Below are 25488 nucleotides of genomic sequence, written 5' to 3' on the forward strand. Positions count from 1 at the left end.
CAAGAAAATATCGAAACTAGTCCTATGACTACCCGAGAATAATTCTATAAGGTCAGAACCTTCATAACTATTCTAATTCACAAAACCCCTATACGAAACCTATTGTTTTTAGCTTAAAACGTAATTAAACCATATCTTAAGTTTTCTCTCTTCAAGGATTTGCTATCCTGCTACTACTAGAACTTAGATCGCTAGGTTTCGGTTTGAAAATCGAAAAAAATGGATAGAAGGAGAAAAAATTTTGTTGAAAGAGGAAGAAGAGGGTTTCGTTCGTACTGTTCGTTTATGTTTCCTGATATCTTATATAATATGTATATATAATAAACTAATGATAAGCTTATATAAATAAAAATAATATTATAGTAATAATATATTAATAATAATATTAATAAAAATTTTATTATTAATAGTGTTAACCAAGGTTTTTGGCAACCAATTAATAAATATATATAAGAAAGTTGTAGAAAGTTTAATGCATGGGATTTTACGTGATTGGGACATTAACGAGTCTTAGTCAACGAGTCTTTGTTATTTATGAGAGTATTTATTACAGAGAATGTTCTTGGTGAATATCTCTCATATTTGCTCTCTTTTATTCTGTTAGGTTATAATTAGCCTATGTCTCGGGTCTTTAAAGTTAGCATTATCTCGTCTATTGGTGTCTTTTGGAGCAGTTTTAAGCTTGATTTTCATTATTTCAGGTTCCCGGAGTGTTAAAGTTCAAATTCAGTCAAATGGCAAAAAACTGGGATAAACTGGAAAAAATTGGAAAAATTCGTCTCCAGAAGCTACAGTAGTCGCGACTTCAATTGAGCCAGGTCGCGACCCTTTTTCCTGGTCGCGACCCTGGTCGCGACTTCGAGGTTTGGCAGAACCTTCGATTTTTGAGGTTTGCCTATAGTCGCGACCAGCTTAAGGGCTAGTCGCGACTTGGTACGGACGTCGTGGTTTTGACCTAATTTTGATTTTTCTCTCAATTGGAGGCACACCACTCATCCCTATATAAGGAATACAACACTGAAGGTCAGAATCAAGCAAAAAACAGACCTAATAGTGGAGGCAAGTGGAGAGGAAGCTATCTTGAAGACCCGGAGCGATACCACCTTCTAGTTTCTTTCTTTTACCCTTTTAATTCTTCTTTATGTTTGTTTTTATTTCTGAATTAATCATGGATGTTTTTAGAGTTATTATGAACTAAATTTCCCAATAAGGGAGGATGATGATTGTTGTTTAAGTTTATGCCTAGTTAATAAATAATTGTCATTCCTTCATCTTATGTGTGAATACTATCTTTATTTGTGTTTAATTCCATGTGCAAGTTTGATCACCTTTTACATGTTTAATGATCTCAATTCGAAATCTGAAAAGTGAGAATTGAGAATGCTAAAATTTGGATAGTCTAGGTTTTGATGTGAAACGAAAGTATTTACATAGCCTCAGTGACTAATAGATTATTGCTTAATGCTGATTTTGTGTTGATTTAATTAAGAAGTTAATTAGAGAACACATTATTTAGAACCTAAAAGATCTGAAAAGAGTTAGGTTAATTTATAATCTGTCATTCACATTGAGATAAGGATAGCAATTAGGTATTAACATTGGTAGCTTAACAATAGGATTCACCTCCGTAATCTCTCATCTTGATTAATCTTCGTTTATTTTCTCTTTAATTTTCAGAGTTATTTACTTTCAAATTGCAAACTTATTATTTTACCGAATAGAATCATAAGTATAGTTCAGTGGTACTTAATCCAATTCCCTGTGGTTCGACCTCACTTGTGTGAGATACTACTTGATTGCGTACACTTGCGTAAAAACCATAAAATTTCGTAACAAGTTTTTGGCGCCGTTGCGGGGGAATTGTTTAAAGATATATATTACATAAAATTATACTAACTTCTACTTTGGTTAATTCTTTTGCTTATTTCCAATTTGTTTCTTTTAGATTAAATTTTGTAATATTATTAAAAATTAAATTTTGTTCTAATTTGATTTTTCTTCTTAGTTTTAGTATTAATTTTGTTGTTTAAATTTTTTATCTTTTTAGTACTAATTTAGTTTTATTCTTTTAATTTTACTAATGTTTTACTTATGAGTTTGAACTGCAAGATAAATCCAGATGCTATATCTTGAGGATTTTGTCCAATAACACAATGAACCATTCTATTCTGCTTGGAAGAGATTTAAAGAGCTTGGAGAGAGATGTTATCCCACTTTCTCAAGTGGATGTTTTACATGGCTCTTGTATAATGGACTTAACGATGAAACAAGAAGCTGGGTTGATTGTGGAGTAGAGGCAACTAGAGCACCTTTATTAATGAGAGGCTATGATGTAATAGATCTGTTGAATGATATGGCAGATTTTGATTACGATTGGCATTGGAATCCATCACTTCAGGGTTGGAGTCACCAATACCCACCTTATTGCCCAAATTCATCCCAACAAACTGAAAAAGAGGAGCAACTACTATCACTTCTACAATCACTTCCAGGAGAGATTAATCGCTTAACTGACATGGTGAGATCTTTATGTGATAATTCAATGACTCATGATTCAGAATGTAATAACTCCAATGATGAAAGTTATGAGAGTTGTTGGTACAATGAAGAAGGATCATTATTTGAATACAAGGAAGATAATGAGCCTACAGTTGAAGATCAAGATCCTTGTGAAAAGGAAATCATTGAATATGAAATCATAAGTGAGGGTATGGATAGCCAAGTGAAGAGTGAGCAACAAGAAGAAGGGTTGTTAGATGAAAGTGTTGAAACTGTGACATTGGAGGATGAGGAAGAACATGACATCATTGATTCAACTGCATCAATGATATTGACAAACAAACCACCAATGGATCCATATATTTCATCAACACCATATTATATCCTCTACGAGCTACGAAAGGCTTCTCCCCAAGCTCATCATCGAAAGTCTTGTGTTGTTGGTGTGGCTTTTGGTTCAAACTCATTACATGCCAAGCTTGAGGGCATTTTTAAAAACAACTTTCAAGTTGTCCAGCATGATGCTTATTACGGGCGTCAACCGCTTGTTGATGTGGCGCTCAGGTAAGTTTCCTTTCCTTTTTCTTTAATGTCACATTGGGGACAATGTCATATTTTAGTTTGGGGGGAGAGCGGTAAAAATTTTAAATTCTGCACTTTAATTTCTGCATTTTAATTTTTCTGTTTTAGTTTTTTGTTTTAGTTAAGGAATGGCAATAAGCTTGACGATAGTTGTATACTGCTGATTAGTGTGATGTGATCTGAAACTGTAAAATAACTGTGTGCTTGATTTTGTTAACTCTTTGGATTATTTTGGATGCTTAGAAACATGTGTTTTTCTGCAAATACTCAATTTATGAAAATTGATATAATTGTTTTACTATGGTTTGTAGTAAGATTGACAGGAAAGCTTAGAACTTACATGTTTATTCTTTTGAGACGAAATCCTTGATAGTGTTCAATTGGAATATGACAAAGGCATTTGTTGGATAGTTTGAGCCTTTCAAGCCTACCATAATAATGTGTATCCCTAGTTAACCTTTTGAGCCTAAACCTGTTATGTTTTTCACCCATTGATTTGAAAAATTTTGCAACCACACTATTAACTTTTCTTCACCATGTTATCCATGATATCATAAGCTACATGATTAGTTTGGGGAAGGAGAAACATTTAGTGTGAGGAAATAGTGAGAGGGAGAAAAACTTGTAAGATTGAGAAGAGAAAAAAAAATTGTGTAATTCAATGTCACTGAAAAAAGAATATGAAAAAAAAACACAATGAAAAAGTAAAAATATGTGTTTAAAAAAAATAAAAAAGAATAAAATATATGATTTCAGTGATGTTGGAAAATAGTAGAGATGTCTTCTATCAATCTTGGTAAATTTGGGAATAGTATGGGGTTTTAGAAAAAAAAACAACAAAGTGAAAAGCTTGTGGGTTCTATTTGTGTGCTTATGATATGTTGAGCCAAAAAAAGATTGTCTTTTACCTATCTCTGAATATCTGAGCCATTATACTTAAGCCTTTAAAAGACCTAATGATTCCGAAGAACACTGTCAATATTAGTGGAGAAAGGTAAGCATGCAAGCTTATGAGTTATCGGATTGTGGAATTAATGGAAAGAGTAAAACTTTTATAACAATGTTTCACATTTGAGTAAATTGTTGCAGTTGTACATAGTGTTATTAATGGAGCATCCGAGTTAATTGTTAGAGTTAGTAGGATCAAAATTCTAGTTTATGCAAGTAGAAAACAGAGCATGAGTCAACAGCATAGTAATTGTCTGATAGCGTAGTTAGTTTTTTTTATCTTACTCGGGGGCGAGTAAGAATCTAGTTTGGGGGATTTTGTTAGGTTATAATTAGCCTATGTCTCGGGTCTTTAAAGTTAGCATTATCTCGTCTATTGGTGTCTTTTGGAGCAGTTTTACGCTTGATTTTCATTATTTCAGGTTCCCGGAGTGTTAAAGTTCAAATTCAGTCAAATGGCGAAAAACTGGGATAAACTGGAAAAAATTGGAAAAATTCATCTCCAGAAGCTACAGTAGTCACGACTTCAATTGAGCCAGGTCGCGACCCTTTTTCCTGGTCGCGACCCTGGTCGCGACTTCGAGGTTTGGCAGAACCTTCGATTTTTGAGGTTTGCCTGTAGTCGCGACCAGCTTAAGGGCTAGTCCTTGGTACGGACGTTGTGGTTTTGACCTAATTTTGATTTTTCTCTCAATTGGAGGCACACCACTCATCCCTATATAAGGAATACGACCTTGAAGGTCAGAATCAAGCAAAAAACAGACTTAATAGTGGAGGCAAGTGGAGAGGAAGCTATCTTGAAGACCCGGAGCGATACCACCTTCTAGTTTCTTTCTTTTACCCTTTTAATTCTTCTTTATGTTTGTTTTTATTTCTGAATTAATCATGGATGTTTTTAGAGTTATTATGAACTAAATTTCCCAATAAGGGAGGATGATGATTGTTGTTTAAGTTTATGCCTAGTTAATAAATAGTTGCCATTCCTTCATCTTATGTGTGAATACTATCTTTATTTGTGTTTAATTCCATGTGCAAGCTTGATCACCTTTTACATGTTTAATGATCTCAATTCGAAATCTGAAAAGTGAGAATTGAGAATGCTAAAATTTGGATAGTCTAGGTTTTGATGTGAAACGAAAGTATTTACATAGCCTCAGTGACTAATAGATTATTGCTTAATGCTGATTTTGTGTTGATTTAATTAAGAAGTTAATTAGAGAACACATTATTTAGAACCTAAAAGATCTGAAAAGAGTTAGGTTAATTTATAATCTGTCATTCACATTGAGATAAGGATAGCAATTAGGTATTAACATTGGTAGCTTAACAATAGGATTCACCTCCCTAATCTCTCATCTTGATTAATCTTCGTTTATTTTCTCTTTAATTTTCTGAGTTATTTACTTTCAAATTGCAAACTTATTATTTTACCGAATAGAATCATAAGTATAGTTCAGTGGTACTTAATCCAATTCCCTATGGTTCGACCTCACTTGCGTGAGATACTACTTGATTGCGTACACTTGCGTAAAAACCATAAAATTTCGTAACATATTCCTATGAACCCAGAATTCTCGACCCCTTTCTCAGTATGTTTGTGGGGTATTTATAGTGTTTTCTAAGGGGGACCCCTAGAACTGAATCACTTGTCTTTCTGTGCAGGTTCAATAGGAGCACATATTCCTAGCAGATACAAAATAGGAAATACATGACTTATACCGTCACTAGCCTTATTAATCACAGCGTAATAGCTGCAAAAGAGGGGTTACGCTATTAGTCATATCGTTTATGGTATTTTCAATACATCTTTCCCCATGCGGCATTAAATGCGAGGTGATTGTTCAATAGAGTCCAGTACCTCCCGGAGCTGCCTTAGTATGGCCCTGGCCTCTGGGAGCATAAAGATCCTTCTCATATCTTTTTCGAGAGTCATCTTCTCAAAGACGCTCCTCTGTTGCCTAAAACTTGGTTGATTTGTTTAAGAGTTGGCCATCTCAGCTCCACGTGTCGTCTTTATACGACTCCACGTATTTTGGGCAAAATCAGGGGCAACAAATAGCTATCTTATTATTTCTTAGTCACTAAGAAATTTCTACTTCTAGGGTATTTGGCTAACTTTGAGTATCCCAAAATACCCCAGTATTTCTAAAATCAACTTATCATAATAATCCCATCAATATTTCTGACTAAAACTATTGTGACATTTTTGGCCTCCAATCGGGTCTCCAAGGTCGACGAACCTGAAAATATTTGTATTTCACAAATAACACATTTTATATTCAAGTATTTTAAATAAATCTCCGTAATTAACAAATTATGCTTATTTATCCACTTATCGGGTCTTCAGGCTTGCCAAACCTGAAGATATTTTTATTCTACATATAGCTCATATTACATTCACACATGCTATATAAATCTCCGTAATTTATAATTATGCTTATTTACTCACTTATAGCAAAATTTAAATTTTATGCTGAAATAGATTAGTAGGATCATAATCCCACCTATTACCTGATTAACCTGTAATATAAATATAAACCCTAATTATTTACCATTAGGCTTATCGGGATATTACAAGAGTCTTCTTACTCGCATGGTTGGATGCAATACTACTAGACAGATCTAGAATGCCTTAGAAAAGCATTTCACTCTTCAAGTCTCTTCCAAGATTTTTGAGTTTTGAACTGAACTTTAGAATCTCAAGAAAGGCTCTCTGTCTTTAAATGACTATCTGCTCAAGGTTAAACACCATGTTGATCTCTTGTCTTTTGTTGGTGAAGTTTTTTTATATCGAGATCATATTGCTACATTCTTCAAAGGATTGTCGAGTGAATGTGGTACTTTCATTATATTATCCAATACTCAAATAAAAGCGTACTTTGTAGCAGAAGTTGAAGCTCTTTTCTTGCTTTAGAGTTACCAATCGAGAAGACTGATAAAGAGATTAATCCTAGTATCAATCTTGTTGTAGCTGAATCAGAAGCAGATTCTAAAACTCTATTGCGACTCAAAAAAAATTCTTGCTCACTTCAACAGAAATTTAAAAAAATTAGGAGCACAAAAAGGTTCTATTCCAATTACCCAAAATTTTATCCTTCTAATCCTTTAGTTTCCATGCTAATTGAGGCTTGTATCTTGACAATTTACCACGAGGTGGATCTTCAACTTACAATTCTAGAAGAGGTATTACCAATGGAGCTAGAGGTGGAAAATGTCCTCTCACTCAGAATAGACCCCAATGTCAACTTTGCCACAAGATTGTCCATACTTTAATCGATTGTTTCTATTGATTTGATAAGAGCTTCACAGGTATTTTTTCAGCTTCAAATCCTCCTTCAATGCAGGCTAATCTGGCTCAAAACACTCAAGGAGATGATGGGGATTGGTATCCTGATTTTGGTGCTACAAATCATTGTACACCTGACCTGCAAATCTCATAACCAGTGATGACTACAATGGTTCAAATCACATCTATGTTGGTAATGGATCAGGTCTGTCAATCCAACACATTGGCCAAACTCTCATTGCATGATCTAATAGCTCTAATAAACCTTTGATCCTTAATAATTTTCTTCATGTCCCATAAATTACTAAGAATTTGTTAAATATCTTAAATTGTACTCTTAATAATAATAATAATGTATTTGTTGAGTTTCGTGCTAATCTTTGTTATGTTAAGGACCAGGTAACCAAGACCATTCTTCTAACTGGGACACACTACAATGGCATGTATACTTTTAATCCATGTCAGTTAAAGGTGTTGCCATTCTCTCAATCCTTATTCAGTCAAGCTATCAACTCCTCAGATCTAGAAACAACTTTCACTGTCACCAATAACTCAAGTAATTCAGAGTCAAGTTCCATGTCTACTCATTATAATAAATCTCTTATTTTAGATTTTGAATTATGGCACAATAGGCTTGGCCATCCATCTGAAAAGGTGGTTCAAGTTGCTTTGAGTACATGTAATATTTCTTGTAATAAAATTTATAGTTTGTCAAGAATGTTGCTTAAGCAAAATTCATAAATTTCTATTTCCAAAGTTTTTTACTACTATTTAATCTGAACATTTATAGTTTATTGTCTATGATTTATGGGGTCCCTCTCATATTCAATCCTGTGATGGCTATAAATATTACATGAGTTTTGCTAATGCCTTTAGCAAGTTTACATGGATTTATCTACTTAAGAAAAAATTAGAGGCTCTTAAGACTTTCCAAACATTCAAAGAAGAAACTAAACTTCAATTAGAAAGAAAATTAAGGTGTTAGAGACTGACTGGGGTGGAGAGTATAGAACTTTTTCTGAACCTCTTAAACAAGTAGGGATAGTTCATAGGCATCTTTATCCTACAACCTATTAACTAAATGGGTTATGTAATGCTCTAACAATTAGGCACGCTATGATTTTACAATAAACATAACCTAATCCCGCTAAATCAAGATTACTAGAAATAAGAGCAGAGTTTAAACTTTAAATTATTTAAGGAATGAAAATATCACTTGTAACTATTTAAATTTTACAAACCATTCTAAAATATTGCACATGTTCCGAGATCCCGTAAAACAATTTACAAAATATTACAAGTCATTTTAACATGTCGACCTAAGCAACAAACCGAGAATACAGATACATCAGCTGGTAGACCCAACACACGTGGTATAGTGTGGCCCGAACATGTATAATCCATCGCCAAGCCCTCGAACTCATGGCTGATCACAAACTGATTTACCCTTTCGTGCACAGTAGAGCACACGTGAGCCAAGCCCAGCAAGATAGTATAAATAACAATATGCCATATATTCACAATTCAAATAATATTGATGCCACCGCATCTAGTGTCTATTTAGCATAGACCTATGTGTTGCTCTCACACGTCTATTTATAATTCAAATACTATTGATGCCACCGCATCTACTGTCTATTTAACATAGACATGTGTGTTGCTCTCACACGTCTATTACAATAAGGCCTTAGATTAATTTATCTCGGTTTTGATTATCAAGTCTAACCTAATTATGCCTTATCCGCATAATTCTTTATCTCAACATATATAGCATGACATTGCATTCAAAATCATTCAAACACTAGAGTAATAACCCTAGACCATATAACCGCTCACTTTAGGGTAATAATCATAATCTCAGTTTCTCACTTAATCATAGCATAATATCAGACATGAGCACCACAACGCTTAACTCTATGTGCTAACGACTGTCTTACCTAATATCATAAGTATGTGGAGATTCTAAACCTTCGGGTGTTCCTGAGCAAGTGCCGATAATCTTAGTCACAATTCTCGAAATTTCACATATGGGGTTAATTCCAAAATTCACTTTCACATAATCACATAATTTGCATTCCAATTGCAGATAAGCACATAGAGCTCGAAACGAGTTTTCCAATAATATAAAGAACGTCCCAAACGAAGTCCCAAATCAAAAATCATGACGAAAACAAAAACTCAAAAATTCTAGAAAAAATAGGACCTCACCGCGGCGAGCAACTACAGGTTACAGGTCTTGTACCAATTAGAAAGTACAATTATTCATACCAATAATAATAATTATTTATTTTTGAAAATCAGGAATAATAATCTTTATATAAATAAATAATTAAAAAAAATAATCACAAGTTACAGGTCTTTTGGTAATGGCGGAGAAGAAAGAGATTATTCCACCTCAATACGACGTTAACGCGAAATGGGATGCCTGTTTGGATGTGACTGTTGAGCGTTTTGGGTACTCTTCTTTGGGTGGAGCCTTCGCGGGTCTTCTTCTCTTCAGGAGACCTTTATCTCGTTGGGCATGTGTAGCTTTTGGTGCTGGAATCGGCATAGGATCTGCATACACACAATGTTCCCAATTATTCGGTGCATCTCCCGCAAAGCAGCCTTCTCCCAAGTTTTCTGAGTCTCCAGATTCTCATCAAGGTCATGACTAAACAGAGGAGTGCATATGCTATTCAAGATCTTGGGTAAATATATATAAACTTCATAATTTCATGATTCTTTTGAATTGTAATGATATTATTTTGTATGAACTGATGAATTCCAATGAACTGGGGAATTTTAATTATTTTTTTAGTCTGAAATTTGGGGATTGTTTTTGTTTATTATTTGGGGATGATGATAGATATTTCTAGGTTAGTTTTAGAGTATACAGAATGTGATGGTTGGTAGATATTTTTTTAATTCTACAATTCCAGATTGTTAAAATGGTAAATGAGAATGGTGAGGGAAGTGTTCATAGATATGGGTTTGGTTTGTTTGTATTCTTTGAGTATGTTATTCATGTAACAATAAGTATTGCTAATGGGTATTCGTGAACACCTCATAAAGATAATATGGCTCCAATTCAATATCAGTTTTATGAATCCCATCCAATTAATCATTTTCCAAAAGAAAGTCTGGTTTTTTTAAGAATATACAGAGCAAATTTTGTCCATTAAACTATTAAAACATATTGATCAAAATAAATTAAAAAAAAAACTTGCATTATTTAAGTGGGAATGATAAATCCATACATACATAAACATTGAGAAAAGCAATTAATAAAGATTGTATATCTCATGCTTTATAAACAAAAATATAGATAAAATTTCCAAATAAATAGCTAGTTCATATTAGACAATGTGACTTAAGACCTGCATACTCCTTGTTAGTTCATACACAGACACTCCCAACATTACCAAAGAAAATAAAAATCAACATCAACATTCAAGTTTCTTTCCATAACATAAATGATTGATCACTACTCATGATGATAATTCATAGATATCACCTAATATTTAAAGACACGATTCACTTTTGGTGCTAAGAAAAGGGTAGTCAGTGTAGCCAACAACAGGATCACTTGTGTAAAAGGTACTTCTATCGTACTTATTCAAAGGTGCATTCAGCTTAAATCTCAATACTAAATCAGGATTTGCGATAAAAAGACGACCAAAAGATACTAAATCAGCCTCATCATCTGCTATGGCTTGCATTCCCAGCTCTCGAGTGTAGCCACCACTACACATGAAGGTTCCCTGGTAAGATTTTCTTAATGCTCTGATTAAGTGGGCATCTTCATCTTCACTGCCGGGTCTACCTGATTCTGTTTTACCAGTTGCAGTGAATCGTGGCTGAGTCACGTGGAGATAAGAGAGCTTTGATCCCTGTTCCAGTTGAAGCTTGTTAAGTCTCTCCACCACTGCTAATCCAAGGCCTAGAGGGTCTGAGTCAAGGGCATCAAGGTGATCGATTGCTGGTGAAATTCTGACACCAACTCTGCTGACACCAATGGCTGATGCCACTGCCTCAACCACTTGGATTAAGAATTTGCAACGGTTTTCAATCGATCCACCGTACTCGTCGGTTCTGTCATTGATCCCATTTTTTAAGAATTGGTCAAGGAGGTAGCCATGTGCACTATGAATTTCAATTCCATCAAAACCTGTACAAACAGGTGTCATTGTAAAAAAAATCAATTTGAAGCAACCTTGTTACAGACAAGAGAATCAATAATACAAGATAGAGGAGATAAAACGAACCAGCTTGAATGGCATTTATGGCTGCACGACGATAATCCTCCACCACCTCAAGAATTTCATAGGTTTCCAAGGCACGAGACTCAGGATACGACTCAAATGACCCTTCTGGTAAGAGAACTCTCCACTTTTTTGAAATGGCTTTGTTGGTTGAAGATATTGGTGACCCCCCATTGGGTTGATAAACTACAGTATCATTGTATCATTCATCAAGTTTTGTTAATTGATTAAATTAATTAACATGTATGTATGTATGTATGTATGGAATAAAATGAATCATGTGTTCGAAAATAAACATATGAGTCCTGTATGATTATTATTTTTTATTTTACCTTGATGAGAAGCACGACCAACATGCCAAAGTTGACAGAAAATGATGCCACCTTGATCATGAACTGCATCCACTATCTTCTTCCATGCCTCAACCTGTTCTTCTTTGTAAATCCCAGGGACATGTGGGAAACTAAACAAAAAAAAAAAGACACAAATCACTCTTAATACTTCCAAAACAGAAACATATATAATAGACAAATACTGTATATGTGTATTTGCGTCACTTGGATTAAATTTTATAATTACTTCATATGTTTGATAAAGGGCCAACTAAAGAACAATGGAAATAGAATTGGTAGAAGCACCATCGAACATTCTACTATACTCATAAAGTGTAACTTCATGCTTTCTTGGTCACCTTAAGATACTAAATAGCAACAATAGTAAAACATACCCAGCGGAAGTGTTGGAGATGGAAGTCCCTTCAGTGATGAGAAATCCGCCTTGGGAGGACCTCTGTTTGTAGTACTCAGCCAGGGCCGGTCCAGGAATTTCATCTATAGCTCTGCACCTTGTCATGGGCGCAAGCACCACCCTGCCCAAGTGCCAACCACACCAAAAGTAGAAGCAAAAACTAAATCAGTTCAAACCCATATCTAAGTTCTCTGAGTTTTCCAAACTAACTAAATCTATCGACTTTAAAGGAATAAAATAATGTAGATTTGGGTGACTAACCTGTGAGAGAGATTGAAGTTGGCCATCTTGAAAGGGGAAAACAGGTTGATCCCCATTGGTGAAATGCTTTCTGCCATTTGAGCTGGAGCTTAATTTACAACACTCGGAAACAATATTGATCTGTATGCATAAGAAAAAATAATTAATGATTAAATTGATAAAAAGAGAAAGAGTTATATAGTGCTCAACATATCATATGATGTAGTTCAGATTTTTTCAACATGCCAGTTATTAATTATTATTATTATTATATTGACAGTGGCTCGCAAAAACAGCAAACAATTATATTTATATAACATATATTGAAAATACATATATGTAAATGCATGAGCCCATTTCAAATAAATGAATGAATACATTGCACATGTTCAAATAAATGTATACTATTTTAGAAGATACAGATTAAAAGAAACAGAAAATAGAAAGTCTCAGTAGCCTAAAATGGACCACTAGAATAACGACTTTCTAACCAAGTGAACAATTTTACTTTGTTCTCTTCAATTAGGCTATGGTGGTACAAAATACAAATGCCTAAACCTAAAGCCATATAGCTAGCTTAGAATCAGGAGACTAAGTTAAATAAAAGTATTTAGTTTCAGAATTTTCTGTTTTTGCAGAGAAATAAAATATGACTGTATTATGCAAAGGGAGGGTAATATGCTGTTGTTGAATCTAATTTGCTCACTTAAGAAACTATGAGAAAGAGACAAAAGCCACTTTTTAGAAATTTAAAAGCAAAAGTCAATGTTATATGATGGGCAAGGGGCAACTATTCAAAACCCCAATGCAAAACACACAAACACAGAAAACAGTATAAAAGTGTAAGATTGATGTACTTTTTTTTCTTAATCTTTGTATCATATTCATATGCACATCTTTATATTAATTAAAAGCAAATAACTCTTACTTCAATGAGAGGAGTTGATTGAATGCCAAACAGGAATGGGTTGGAGGGATCAGATCAGGCTGAGAGAGAAGAATGTGAAAGGCAGAGTGGAGGAATTGAAGGGTTTGGAAGAGAGAGGGTGATGACTGATGTGTTATAAGAGTTAAGTCTTTCATCAATATGTACATATATATATATATGTAATATGGAAAGGTTTTTGAATTCTCTGTTTAAAATTCTATGGGGGACGCTTTGTTAGCAAAAAAAAACTATGGAAGATGCTTTTAGACTACCGACCAACCACTTTATTTTTTTTTTATTGTATTTTTCATGTTTTCGTGGACGGAGAAAAGTAATTATGAATCGTTTCCTTTATCAAAAAAAGTGGTCTATGAATAGTCCATAATAATCACGTTATTATTATGAAAAAAAATGTAATTATCATTTGTATTTTTTACTGTTAGACTACTAATATTGATGTCAGCCCATATGCATGTCGAGTTTCGACTAACTGGTATTGGAAATCTAATTGAACTTTGCTACACATTTCGACTTAATTAATTTTGTAATTTTTTCAAATTTAGAAAAATTTAATAATCAATAATGCAATCGGGCTGTTTAGAATTTATCAATCTTAATTAGTTAGGCTTTGGTTGGTTTGTTTTACGGAGATGTATTCATGGGAGCATGGGAAGCCACGTTAAGGCCAGGATCAACCACTAATTTTTGTTTTATACAGTACATTAAAAAAAAATTAAATCCTATTTTAAATCCTGTGTTTTGTAAAAGTTACCAATTTTACTTTTTATTTTGTTAAATGATAAAATAGACTTTATATTTTTTATATATTGTATTCTCAAAAAAAATAGAAAAATATTTTTATGTTGTTTTTATTTTGTATTTATGTTATTTTTTTTTTATTGCTTTTATATTATTTTAGACTAATTAGGATTTTTGCCGCCTAAACTTTGACATGTACCAAATCATGTCCCCTGAACTTTTAAGGCCATTGAAAATGCCCTCTGAACTATTGAGATTGTTGGATTTAAGGACTTTTGTCTAATTTTATTCAATTTTACTATTTCAATGATTGTTTATGTACTAAATCATGTTCCCCAGACTTTGATATCTACCAAATTATGCCCTTCGAACTTTGACATGCATTAATTATGCCCCCTGAACTTTCATCCATGTTAGACTTTTTTACTAAAATTAGAAAAAAGTCCTTAAATCCAACAATCTCAATAGTTCATGGGGCATTTCAATGACCTTAAAAGTTCAGGGGGCATGATTTGGTACATGTCAAAGTTCAGGGGGCATAATTTGATACATGTCAAAGTTCAGGGAGCAAAAATCATAATTAACCATTATTTTAATAGAACTTTGTAAAATTATAATTAAAAAAATTAAAAAAAATTATAAAAATATAAAATATATATTGACAGTAAAAATGTTAAACTTTAGCCAAAAATAATTTTGTGTAGAAGTCTCATTTAAGTGGCGTTTGGTTGAAGGTAATGAAAAAGAAATAAATTTTATTCCACAAGAGTTTGGTTGTATTTTAAAATATTAGAATGTCATTCTAATAGAATGCTCTTTTCACCATTTTGATGGAATGACTATTCCATTTTAAATGCAAAGAAAGATCATTCCGATGTAACATGAGAAAAAAGTTAATGATTTTTTTATTAATATTTTTTATACATTTTAAATTTAATTCCTTTCTATTTATATTTATATTTTCATTCTTATTCATATATTTTCATTTCTCCTAATCAAACGCCACCGTAGTTTAATCTAAATTACACTTAAATTTCAATTACATAGTACTACAATTTCTAGAGTAAAATAGTTATAAAATAGTTAATTGTGATTTCTACATCAAAATATATCACGTGGTCTCCTTCTTTTTCTTGATTTGGCATCTATTTTTTTGGATTTTTGCAAGTTGTATTGTAGAAGAAAGTATAATTTTTAAAGCGAAAAACTAATAGATTAAAACAAGAATTAAAATTAAACTTCATGATCATTATATAATATATTACTTGATATAGAAGCAAGGTTCATCATATCAATAACTTTTTTGGTGAAAGCTAACCTAACCACATTATAAGCGGCAAAATTACATAATCTCGAAACAAAAAAAAAAATTACAACTAACCAAACAATATGAGAATTGTTTACAATGATGAATATAGTTACAAATATCCTAATTGGAACAGGTTTCCTTTATTGTCTTGATAATTGTCTTAGAGTCGTTCTCAATCATCACAAAATGAAGATTCAACAAGACAACTATCTCCATGGCTAACAAACACGTCGTTGCTTCTCTAATGAACGGGTCAAAGAAGTCAAGAATGTTTGTAGCCACCCACAAAATAGACTCTCAGTGATCCCTCACCAAAGTCACTATGCACTTGGAATCGCAACCAACTTTAACGTCGCAGTTCATTTTGACCCAATCTTTTGGAGGAGGAGACGAAACAGGAGACTCAACAGCCTTAACTGACGTAAACAAACAAGACAAGTAATCAGATTCCCGACATTTCCAAACAACATCTCTCATGGCTCCTGTGGAGGAGGTAGCCCTCCTCCACAAGGGTCAAAAAAACATCAGGCACACCTAACAGCAGATCCCTCATTCTCAATCAACACCTCATCTTTTAGCGGGATAGCTAAATCCATTAGCGAGGCTTTGGCCTTTGCTGGGAAAGAATAGTAGAAAGAAAGAATAAATATCATGACCTTATAAAATAAGCGTGTATGGACAATTTTATTTGTATATATAAATAACAGTAATTACATAGGCGTTTAACTCTAATTATTAATCATATAGATAGTGTAATGTTGATTACATTGTAAAGATATTACAATGTTTTTAAAGTGAAACCAAACAATATTACGATTATAGCAAACCAAAACATGACCTAAATGTAGGAATTTTAGCTATTTCCCAAACCGCCCTACACCAACATTAAATAATCAGTTTTATCCAAGGTCAATTTCGACCTTTAAATTTCCCTGACTTTCTCAAGTCAGCAGAGTCAAAACGACTCCGTTTTGTCCAAGACAAAACCAAAGGATCAAGAATCTTCTCAATCACAATCCTTAGACTTTAGGTTTACTTCGAAACCCTAGGAGAGAGTTTCTCTCTCAGAGAAACTCGATGCCAAACCCTAAACACCATGAAATCCCATAACACAAGCAATCAAAAGATCAGATTTAAATTGATCTGATCTATCCCCAAACATACACACAAAACACAGTAAAGAGAAGGTTAGAAAACACTAGAGATTTTTCCCGAAGTTCACCAAAAATTTGGCTATGTCTCCGTTGAGTTGTTCCTCAGATCTGAGAGCTCGATACTACTACAAAATAATGTTCAGAGTTACAAGGCTGAGATTCCAAGTCACAGGTATGATTTTCGACTGGTAATCTCTTAGTTTATTACATAAATTGTGTATAATCCCTCTTTTCTCTCTCAAACTAACTCTCTTTTGTTCCTTGTACATGTATGAGCTCCTTCTCCTCCTTCTTCAAGCTTAACAACCCTGGATCTTGAAGATAATCACTCAACCACCTTTATTTGGGTTTGCTGCAGGTATATTTATAGCTCTAGGGTTCTAATCTGTTTATGTAGTTAGTTAGTTACAGAAATTAGTTAGGTATGGATTATGACCTAATCCATTCTAACTAATTTCTATTAGGAATTTAGAGGTCGAATGCCAAAATAGGGATTTTGCATGTATTTAATCTTTCTCCTTGTAAGTAAGTAAATATCAGTGTAAGTGGAGGTTTAATCAACACTAAAGAAATGAAATATTCATCAAAAACAAAACATGATTAAGTGAGTGGTCAACAAACAAATTGGCATATTGAAAAAATATTTGTCATTGAAAGCTTATGCTTGGTGGGAGAAGGAAATTTGGAATTGTCTGGGTTCATAATTTAAAAATTGTTTTTAATTTTTAAAAATAAAAACAGATTTTAAAAATTAATAAAGGTTGTTTAGCCAAATTTTTTAAAAATTAAGTTTTGAAAAACTAAATAACAAAAACATCGCAATGTTGTTTTCTATTTTCAAAAACAATACTTTTTGTCTAGCATATTATATTTTATATTTTTTCTCACATACTCGAACCTTGGACCCGAACCTCGAAGCCGGACCCTGACCTGGACTCCGACCCCAGTCCCAGATCCTGGCCTAAACCTCGGACCTGGACCCGTACCTCAAACCCCAGACCTGAACCTAAATCCTGAAGACAGACCCAGACCAAGATCCGGACCCAGATCCCAAACCCGAACCTGGACCTCGAACCCCGGACCCAAACTCGGACCCAGATCCTGGACCCTTGACCCGAACACGGATCCTGAATCCTAGATCCCGACTCGGACCCAGACACGTACCCAAACCTGGACCCTTGACCCGGCCCAAGACTCAAACCTAGCCCCAAGTTCGGGGTTTGGGTCTGGGTCTAGGATCTGGGTCCGAGTTTTGGTCCATATTCCAAGTCCGAGTTTGGGTTTGGGTTCAGGGTCAGCATCTGGGTCCGTGGTCGGGTCTAGGTTCGGGGGGTCTGGGTCCAAGTCTAGTCCAGTCCAGTCCAAACAGCCTCTTAATGTTTCCATGGTGGCTGAAGTTGTATATGCCCATTTTTTTTTTCTTTTTTGATTTAAGACACGTACTGTATTTGTTTTTTTTTCTTTTTGTTTTTATTTAAGAAAATAGGTTAACTCCCTAACAAATAAATAGCATGTGCATCTCTTTTTATTCTTGCCCGTTGACATCACGTTCGTCAGTTAAATGTTTGTTCAATAAAATAGACAAAAGTTAGTGTAAAAGGTAGAATTGCTAGTAGTTATTATAAAAAAATATGAATTTGATTGATATTTTTTTGAAATTCGTGGACAAATTTGCATATTCACATATAATTGAAAGAGTCACCATGCTACAAATTCTAACTTCCCGTTTCAAAAAAAAATTCTAACTTCACTATTTACATTATATTTTTCAAATGTTATGTGCTTGAATTTTTAATTGAAATAAGAACAAAATATATTCAACATATACTGTAAATAATCTTTTTTTTTTAACTATCACCCAATATTTACTATTCTGTCTTTTCAATAGACTATAATAATTATACAACTTAGACTTTGTAACTACACAATAACTTCCAAACGTACCCCCCTTAATTTTCTTATTATAATGTTGCTTAATTGGGCATTTGCCCGGGAAAAATGCGGCAGGAGAGGAGACAATGTCTTATATGAACAACTACAACTAGTCAATGACTATATATGCATATTTGGTAAATGAGAACCAAGACTTCATCTCCATACAATACAATAAATAGTTAATGATATATTCCATATGATATTAACTCAAAGACGTGATCTCCCACTTGCGTTGCTAAGAAAAGGGTAGTCAGTGTACCCAACAACAGGATCCTGTGTGTAAAAGGTCTTCCTATTGTACTTAGTCAAAGGTGCATTCAGCTTAAATCTTAATACTAAATCAGGGTTTGAGATAAAAAGACGACCATAAGACACCAAATCTGCATCACCATCCGCTAAGGCTTGCATTCCCAGCTCCCGAGTGAAGCCACCACTACACATGAATGTTCCCTCGTAGTTTTTTCTTAATGTCCTGATTAAGTGGGCTTCTTCTTCATCACTACCGGGTCTGCCTGATTCTGTCTCACCATAGGCTGTGTATCGAGGCTGAGTCACATGGAGATAAGTGAGTTGCGATCTCTGCTTCAGTTGGAGTTTGTTAAGCCTCTCCACCACTGCTAAACCAAGGCCAAGTGGGTCGGAATCCATGGCGTCAAGGTGATCGATTGCTGGTGAAATTCTAACACCAACTCTAGAGGCACCAATGGCTGAGGCTACTGCTTCAACCACTTGCATTATGAATTTGCAACGGTTATCAATCGAGCCACCGTACTCGTCGGTTCGATCATTGATTCCATCTTTTAAGAATTGGTCAAGGAGGTATCCATGTGCACCATGGATTTCAATTCCATCAAAACCTGTAAAATGAACATGTATGGCCATTATAGAACAACGCGTCAAGACAAATGACGGTGCTTTTGGGAGACCACATAAACTATAGTGCTATTATAGTTGTACTACTATAATAAAAAAGATATCCATTTTAAAAAATATCGTTAGTCTAGAGAATCTTCATCGATGTAGATTTTAAAAAATCATAGTAACATGCTAAAAGTTAAATAAATAAGATTAACACTGACAAGTCCAAAGGCTATATACGCGTTAAAAGAGGGGGCATATTCGTTAGACTAGACTGGTCTTCCTGCTAAAGGGGATAGAATCGCACGAGTGAAAATCATTAGTCAGCGCACGGGTATGACAGTGTGACAAATTCACCAGTGACCTTTTTTGATCTATTATAACATTTTTCCGCTGTAAGTTCAAACTAATTTAAAACAATAAAAAAAAAAAAAGAGGGAGACACTCATAAATAGCAGCTGAGTTCATGACATTCAGTGTTAACAAAACAAAAATAGCAACATTATAAAACTAACCAGCTCGAATGGCATTTATGGCAGCACGGCGATAATCCTCCACCACGTCGCGTATTTCATAGGTCTCCAAGGCCCGAGGCTTAGGATACGTCCCATATGACCCGTCTGGCAATAGAATTCTCCACCGGTTCGAAATGGGCTTGTTGGTTGAAGATATTGGGGACCCCCCACTAGGTTGATAAACTGCAATATATCACAAACTAATTTTTTTTTACTTGAATAAATAATAAACCAATTTTGTTGATCTAACTAATTAGCATATGTATAGAATAAAACGAATATTGCGGTTTGACCAAAAACATAATAAAAAATGAAAGATTGATTTAGTGATTTTATGAGTTTACCTTGATGAGAGGCACGACCAACGTGCCAAAGTTGACAGAAAATGATGCTGCCTTTAGCATGGACTGCGTCCACTATCTTCTTCCATGCCTCCACTTGTTCTTCTTTGTAAATCCCAGGGACATGTGGGAAACTAAAAAAAAAAAAAAACATAAGTGTGAGTGACTTAAATTTATATTGGCTGTATATTTTCGTACAAATTGAAGTTTAGTTATCAACCAAAGCAAATAAATAAATGTAGTTCTACCCTCGAGATATTAGCGACAGTTTTTAGTTATAAGCTTATGTCTAATTATGGGTCCAAGTTCTTATTTCCTAAAGAACAAATACTCAAACTCTCTTCGTACCTTATGGCAACTTTATCATCATTGAAGACTCATTGTGGTACTGATACTGTACATTAAAACATAGGGTAAATAATCTAAGCCACGAGCAGCCATTAAGATTTAAGATAAGAAGTCAATCTCATAGCAATACTCGTGGAAAAGAGGCTAAATCTACTTAAGTCTTAAACTCAATTTGAACAGCGTGGTTCCCAATCTAACGCTGAACAATTAAAAAGGAAAAAACTCCTTACAGTGGAGACAAATTAAGAAACCTACCCGGCCGCTGTGTTGGAGACCAGAGTCCCTTCAGTGATGAGGAATCCACCTTGGGTGGATCTTTGCGTGTAGTACTCAGCCAAAGCCGGTCCAGGGATTCCATTCAAAGCTCTGCATCTAGTCATGGGCGCAAGCACCACCCTACCAACAATAACAGAATCTCATAATTACTCCAAATTCTCACAAGGCCAAATTCCTCAAAATACAGATCTCTAAACCCAGAAAACATAATTAAACACTCCCTTCTCCTCCCCAAATCGATCGGGCTAAAGAAGCTAAACAAAAAAACACTGAAACCAAGCTTGATCGGGTGAATTACCTGTGAGAGAGATTGAAGTTGGCCATCTTGTAAGGGGAAAACAGAGTGATCCTTTCTGGTGAAGTGATTTCCGCCATTGAAGCTGGTGCGGTGGTGCCTATGCACAATTAAAATGAATAATGCTGAGAGAAAAAAGATGTATTAGTATAAATAGTGGAAGTGTTTGATCTAATTGGTCGGTAAGAAAGGCACAATTATCATGTGCTTTCGGAGTCGCAAGTCGGACCTACTGGAAGTGCGTGTCGATGTCAACGGGACCACGTCCCAGACCAGTCAATTACAGTAAAATCATTTTTTTTAATATCCATAGACTCATAGCCAAAACTACAATGGCAGTTTCTCAGATTAAACATTGACTAAACTAAATGCACAGTATTCAGTCCAAAAAAGGAAGTTGATAAACATTCTAAAATCAAAGAGAAAATATCAATGGCAGGAGCGAAGATGGGTGTATAAAATCATATGTAAAATTTAAAAATGTTAAGAAACCTGCTTGAGTGAAGGAGAGTGAATATGGTGAGACCGAGATCCCTTGCGGTGCTCTTGAGAGAGAGATGGGTAATAATAGTAATGGGTAGGAATGAATGGACCACCAACCATTTTTGTGTTTTAATAAGTGATTAAGCTTATAATGAATCAGAGCCATAATGTTAAGGTGATTTTTTTTTTTTTTTTGTTAAATGAGTCCATTTTATTGAAAGACAAAAAACTACAGCAGATTCATTGCCACAGAGGGGGCAATGTCCCTTAACACACCTTGAGAACTAGACTTAGACCCTCTAGCCCAACCTGCTAAGGCATCAGCCACACTATTCTCAGCCCGAGGACAAAAGCAAAACACAACCTTGTCAAAGCACTTACACAAACAAAAAAAAAATCACCTTGAGTGAAGCAGATTCATTTTCATGTTAAGGTGATTATTGTGTGCCTTTTCCTATTCTATTCTATCTATTGGTTATAAAACCCCAGTGATGTTTTTTTTTTTTAATTTTCATTTTGGAACTAAACGAAACTATGAGAATCAAGATACAGTACCTGTTAACGCACAAAAATAAAAAAAAATAAAAAATAAAATAAAAAAGGGCTTTTTTTATAAATATGGAATTTTTTAAATGTATTTTGAAAAATATGGACATTTAATGGAAAAATTTAAAATCTGGAAAAAAAATTAAAAAACTTAAAAAATGGAAAAAATAAAACACCTATAAAAGAATATTTCCATTTATAAAATCCACACCCAGAATATCTAAACTCCATCTATTCTCTATCGTGGCTTGCATTCTTCTATGCAATTTCCTTTATTCTCCTCCAATTTCTTTCCTTCTCCTTTGGTGTGATTATGATTCTTCATCTTAGTGTTCATGTTCCTACTGTCGATGAAGAAAATTAATAAAATCTGAAGTCAAAATAGACAAAGGTAAGAAACTATTGAATTTGATTACATTTTTGACGTAGTTAACCTATTATTTAGGAAAAATGATAAGAAATTTTAATTTTAGGTTTTAATTTTGGTTCTCATAGTAATGTGTTGTGTTGTGATTGTAATTTTTAACAAAAAACCTCTCATATCTTGAAAAAGTTCACCTTGTAGTTCAATCTTAGGGTTTTATATTGCTTCTAAATGTAACCTGGTACATTACATTTGAATATGGCCTGATACTTTACATTTAAATATGTTTGTATTTGATGTGTTGTGGTTGCAATTTATAATAAAAAGAAATATCATGTCTTGAAAAAAGTCACCTACTAGTTCAATCTTAGGGTTTTATATTACTTTTGAATGTAACCTGGTATTTTACATTTGAATATGGTTGTGTTTGTTTTGTTGTGGCTGCAATTTATAACAAAAAAATACCATGTCTTGAAAAAAGTCACTTGCTAGCTCAATCTTAGGGTTTTTTATCGCTTCTGAAAGTAACGTGGTACCTTACATTTGAATATGGCTGAGTTTGTTTTGTTGTGACTGCAATTTATAATAAAAAAAATGTCATGTCTTGAAAAAAGTCACCTGTTAGTTTAATCTTAGGGTTTTTTATCACTTCTGAAAGTAGCTTGGTACCTTACTTTTGAATGGTTGTGTTTGTTTTGTTGTGACTGCAATTTATAATAAAAAAAATACCATGTCTTAAAAAAAAAGTCACCTGATAGTTCAATCTTAGGGGTTTTTATCGCTTCTGAAAGTAACCTGGTACCTTACATTTGAATATGGTTGAGTTTGTTTTGTTGTGGCTGCAATTTATAACAAAAAAATATTATGTATTGAAAAAAGTCACATGCTAGTTCAATCTTAGGGTTTTATATTGCTTCTAAAAGTAACATGGTACCTTAGTTTTGAATATGGTTGAGTTTGTTGTGTTGTGACTGCAATTTTTAACAAAACATACTATGTCTTGCAAAAAGTTGTTAGCCCAAGATATGTTTCCAAGAGGGGGGGGGGGGGGTGAATTGGAAATTTAAACTAATTTCGGAAAATTAAAACTTTTAACACAAAATTATGCAATTAGTCAATTAATCAAGTAAAAGCAAGTAGTATGGCAAGCAATATATTAAGAAAAATAATTAAACTTGTAAAGTAAAGAGTTTAAGGATTAGAAAATGCAAACTCTCGATTTTTACAAGGTTCGGTAGAACTATGCCACCTACGTCCTTGGTCTTCAAAGCTATGGACCTAGCTTTGAGTTCCAATATCGAGCCAAGTTAACGGGCTTGACTAACCCTTACAATCGGGAAATTTTCACCAAGGTATTTCCAAACCTCTTACAATAGTTTCGCACCCCGAGGACTATTAACCTCTTTCTCGGATTGTTGAAGTGCCAATCTCACTATTACCGGGTTGTTTACAAAACCGGTGCCAACCTCACCTCAATCACAATATGGAAATGTGTTTGATATACAAGCTAAAATCACTCTAGAAATATGATGATACAATGGAAACCTAGAGTGAAAAGCAAGCACACTTAAGATGAATAAAATCAAATTTTGGCTCAAAGTGTGTGAAAAGTGTTGGTTTGGATTTCAAACTTAGAAGCTCCTTAATCTCACTTAGATAGGTTAGATATATGTAATAAATGCTCAACCAACTTATTTTTTGAAAGAAAAATCGAGTTTATATAGTGTTTGATAAAAAACTAGCCGTTTATAGCCGTTAGCACGTTTCCCGAGGTGAGGTCAGCCATGAACCGGAAGTCCGGATGGGAACCGGAATTCCGGAGTGATTACAACGGAATTCGGTTGCCATCCGAATTCCGGATGGTGACAGAGGCAAAAGTGCCATTTTTCGGGACTTAAACGCGCATAACTTCTTACTCGATTATCCGATTTCAGAAATTCCAACTTTGTTCTCTTAGTTAAACAAAATGTAATTTAGAAATTCAATCAAAAAAATTTTTGAACTATCGTGTGAGAAAACTTGTTGCACAAGTTAGTGAATGGGCCAAAATTCAAATTTATAAAAACTTAGTGTGCTATGCAAATCACTTTAACAAGACTAAAGTAGATTTATACCATTTAATTTTGAGTAGTCTTGATGTAGATGAGCCTCCTAGCTTGATTTGCATGTTTTTGATCCCAAGTTGACTTTTCCCGAGAGTTGACCTTGACTTTGACTTTGACTTTGACTTTCAGGTTGACTTTTTGACTTTGGGCTTTTGAAGACCTCTTTTGAATAGGGTCTTGAGTTGTTGATCCCTTGATGAATCTTTTGCTCTTGATATGCTTGTTGAATCCATTTAGTGTTGCTTTCAAAAGTTTGGTAAAAATACCAAAATATTTATTTTCTCTTTTAAATTTGCTACAAAATCAATAAATCATTAGTAACAAATAATAATTAAATATTTGTTAATCATCAAAACAAGGAGATCGAAAAGTTTGAGTTAACAATCTCCCCCTTTTTGATGATATCAAATATTTGATTATTTTGAAAGAGAAAGAAAAATTTAAGCAAAGTAAGTTGGATTAGCTCCCCCTTAATGTGTGCAAGAAAAAAAAATTTACCTTTTAATTTTACCTTGCATGAATTTGTAAACTCCCCCTCAATTTTTACTTATGATAAATAGATTAGATACCAAAAAAAAAAAATTTGAGGAGATGCCAAAAAATTAATTAATAGTTGTTCTCCCCCTTTTGATTCATCAAAAAGGGTGACAAGGAATTCACAAAATATAAAAGAAAAGAGAAAAAAAATAATAAAGAATAAAAACAAAGCAACAATCCAATGCATTA

At 34.0% G+C, this 25488-nt stretch overlaps 3 protein-coding genes, 1 long non-coding RNA gene and 1 pseudogene across 6 annotated transcripts; 2 read left to right on the forward strand and 3 right to left on the reverse strand.

Annotated features, from left to right (window-relative positions):
* Nucleotides 1-13607, reverse strand: part of LOC115706394 (12-oxophytodienoate reductase 3-like) — a 33605-nt pseudogene extending 19998 nt beyond the window's left edge.
* On the forward strand, nucleotides 9682-10370 carry LOC115706395 (MICOS complex subunit MIC10). Its single transcript, XM_030634036.2, has one exon. The coding sequence runs from the start codon at nucleotides 9682-9684 to the stop codon at nucleotides 9970-9972; it is 291 nt and encodes a 96-aa protein (XP_030489896.2). The 3' UTR covers nucleotides 9973-10370.
* LOC115706393 (12-oxophytodienoate reductase 3-like) lies at nucleotides 10604-12747 on the reverse strand. Its single transcript, XM_061105496.1, has 5 exons — nucleotides 12568-12747; nucleotides 12287-12427; nucleotides 11892-12022; nucleotides 11563-11745; nucleotides 10604-11465 (listed from the first exon to the last, which is right to left on the reverse strand). The coding sequence occupies exons 1-5, from the start codon at nucleotides 12642-12644 to the stop codon at nucleotides 10819-10821; spliced, it is 1179 nt and encodes a 392-aa protein (XP_060961479.1). The 5' UTR covers nucleotides 12645-12747; the 3' UTR covers nucleotides 10604-10818.
* LOC115706396 (uncharacterized) lies at nucleotides 12995-13916 on the forward strand. Its single transcript, XR_004009587.2, has 2 exons — nucleotides 12995-13388; nucleotides 13508-13916. It is a non-coding gene; the product is annotated as an uncharacterized LOC115706396 (long non-coding RNA).
* Nucleotides 13917-18535: 4619 nt separating this feature from the next.
* Nucleotides 18536-21925, reverse strand: LOC115706391 (12-oxophytodienoate reductase 3). 3 transcript variants are annotated; one of them, XM_030634031.2, is made up of 6 exons: nucleotides 21757-21925; nucleotides 21268-21364; nucleotides 20949-21089; nucleotides 20349-20479; nucleotides 20005-20187; nucleotides 18536-19488 (listed from the first exon to the last, which is right to left on the reverse strand). In XM_030634031.2, exons 1-6 carry the CDS (start codon nucleotides 21911-21913, stop codon nucleotides 18839-18841), a joined length of 1359 nt encoding a protein of 452 aa, XP_030489891.2. In that variant the 5' UTR covers nucleotides 21914-21925; the 3' UTR covers nucleotides 18536-18838. The 3 variants fall into 3 exon arrangements, with proteins under 3 accessions (XP_030489891.2, XP_030489892.2, XP_060961476.1); XM_030634032.2 differs by having other exon boundaries at nucleotides 21268-21389; nucleotides 21757-21869; XM_061105493.1 differs by having other exon boundaries at nucleotides 21268-21389; nucleotides 21494-21782.
* Between the last annotated feature and the right edge of the window lie 3563 nt (nucleotides 21926-25488).

Source organism: Cannabis sativa, chromosome 1 (assembly GCF_029168945.1).
Source record: "Cannabis sativa cultivar Pink pepper isolate KNU-18-1 chromosome 1, ASM2916894v1, whole genome shotgun sequence".
Taxonomy (NCBI): domain Eukaryota; kingdom Viridiplantae; phylum Streptophyta; class Magnoliopsida; order Rosales; family Cannabaceae; genus Cannabis; species Cannabis sativa.

Bases quoted from the DNA above. Each gene is read 5' to 3' on its own strand.
- LOC115706395 (XM_030634036.2), top strand. From the start codon at position 9,682: ATGGCGGAGAAGAAAGAGATTATTCCACCTCAATACGACGTTAACGCG.
- LOC115706393 (XM_061105496.1), bottom strand. From the start codon at position 12,644: ATGGCAGAAAGCATTTCACCAATGGGGATCAACCTGTTTTCCCCTTTC. The intron at 12,023-12,286 runs GTATGTTTTACT...TTTTTTGTTTAG, and splicing joins ATCTCCAACACTTCCGCTGG to TTTCCCACATGTCCCTGGGA. The intron at 11,466-11,562 runs GTTCGTTTTATC...CTGTTTGTACAG, and splicing joins CATAAATGCCATTCAAGCTG to GTTTTGATGGAATTGAAATT.
- LOC115706391 (XM_030634031.2), bottom strand. From the start codon at position 21,913: ATGGCTCTGATTCATTATAAGCTTAATCACTTATTAAAACACAAAAAT. The intron at 21,365-21,756 runs GTTTCTTAACAT...AATTGTGCATAG, and splicing joins ACTCTCCTTCACTCAAGCAG to GCACCACCGCACCAGCTTCA. The intron at 20,188-20,348 runs GTAAACTCATAA...GATATATTGCAG, and splicing joins TGGTCGTGCCTCTCATCAAG to TTTATCAACCTAGTGGGGGG.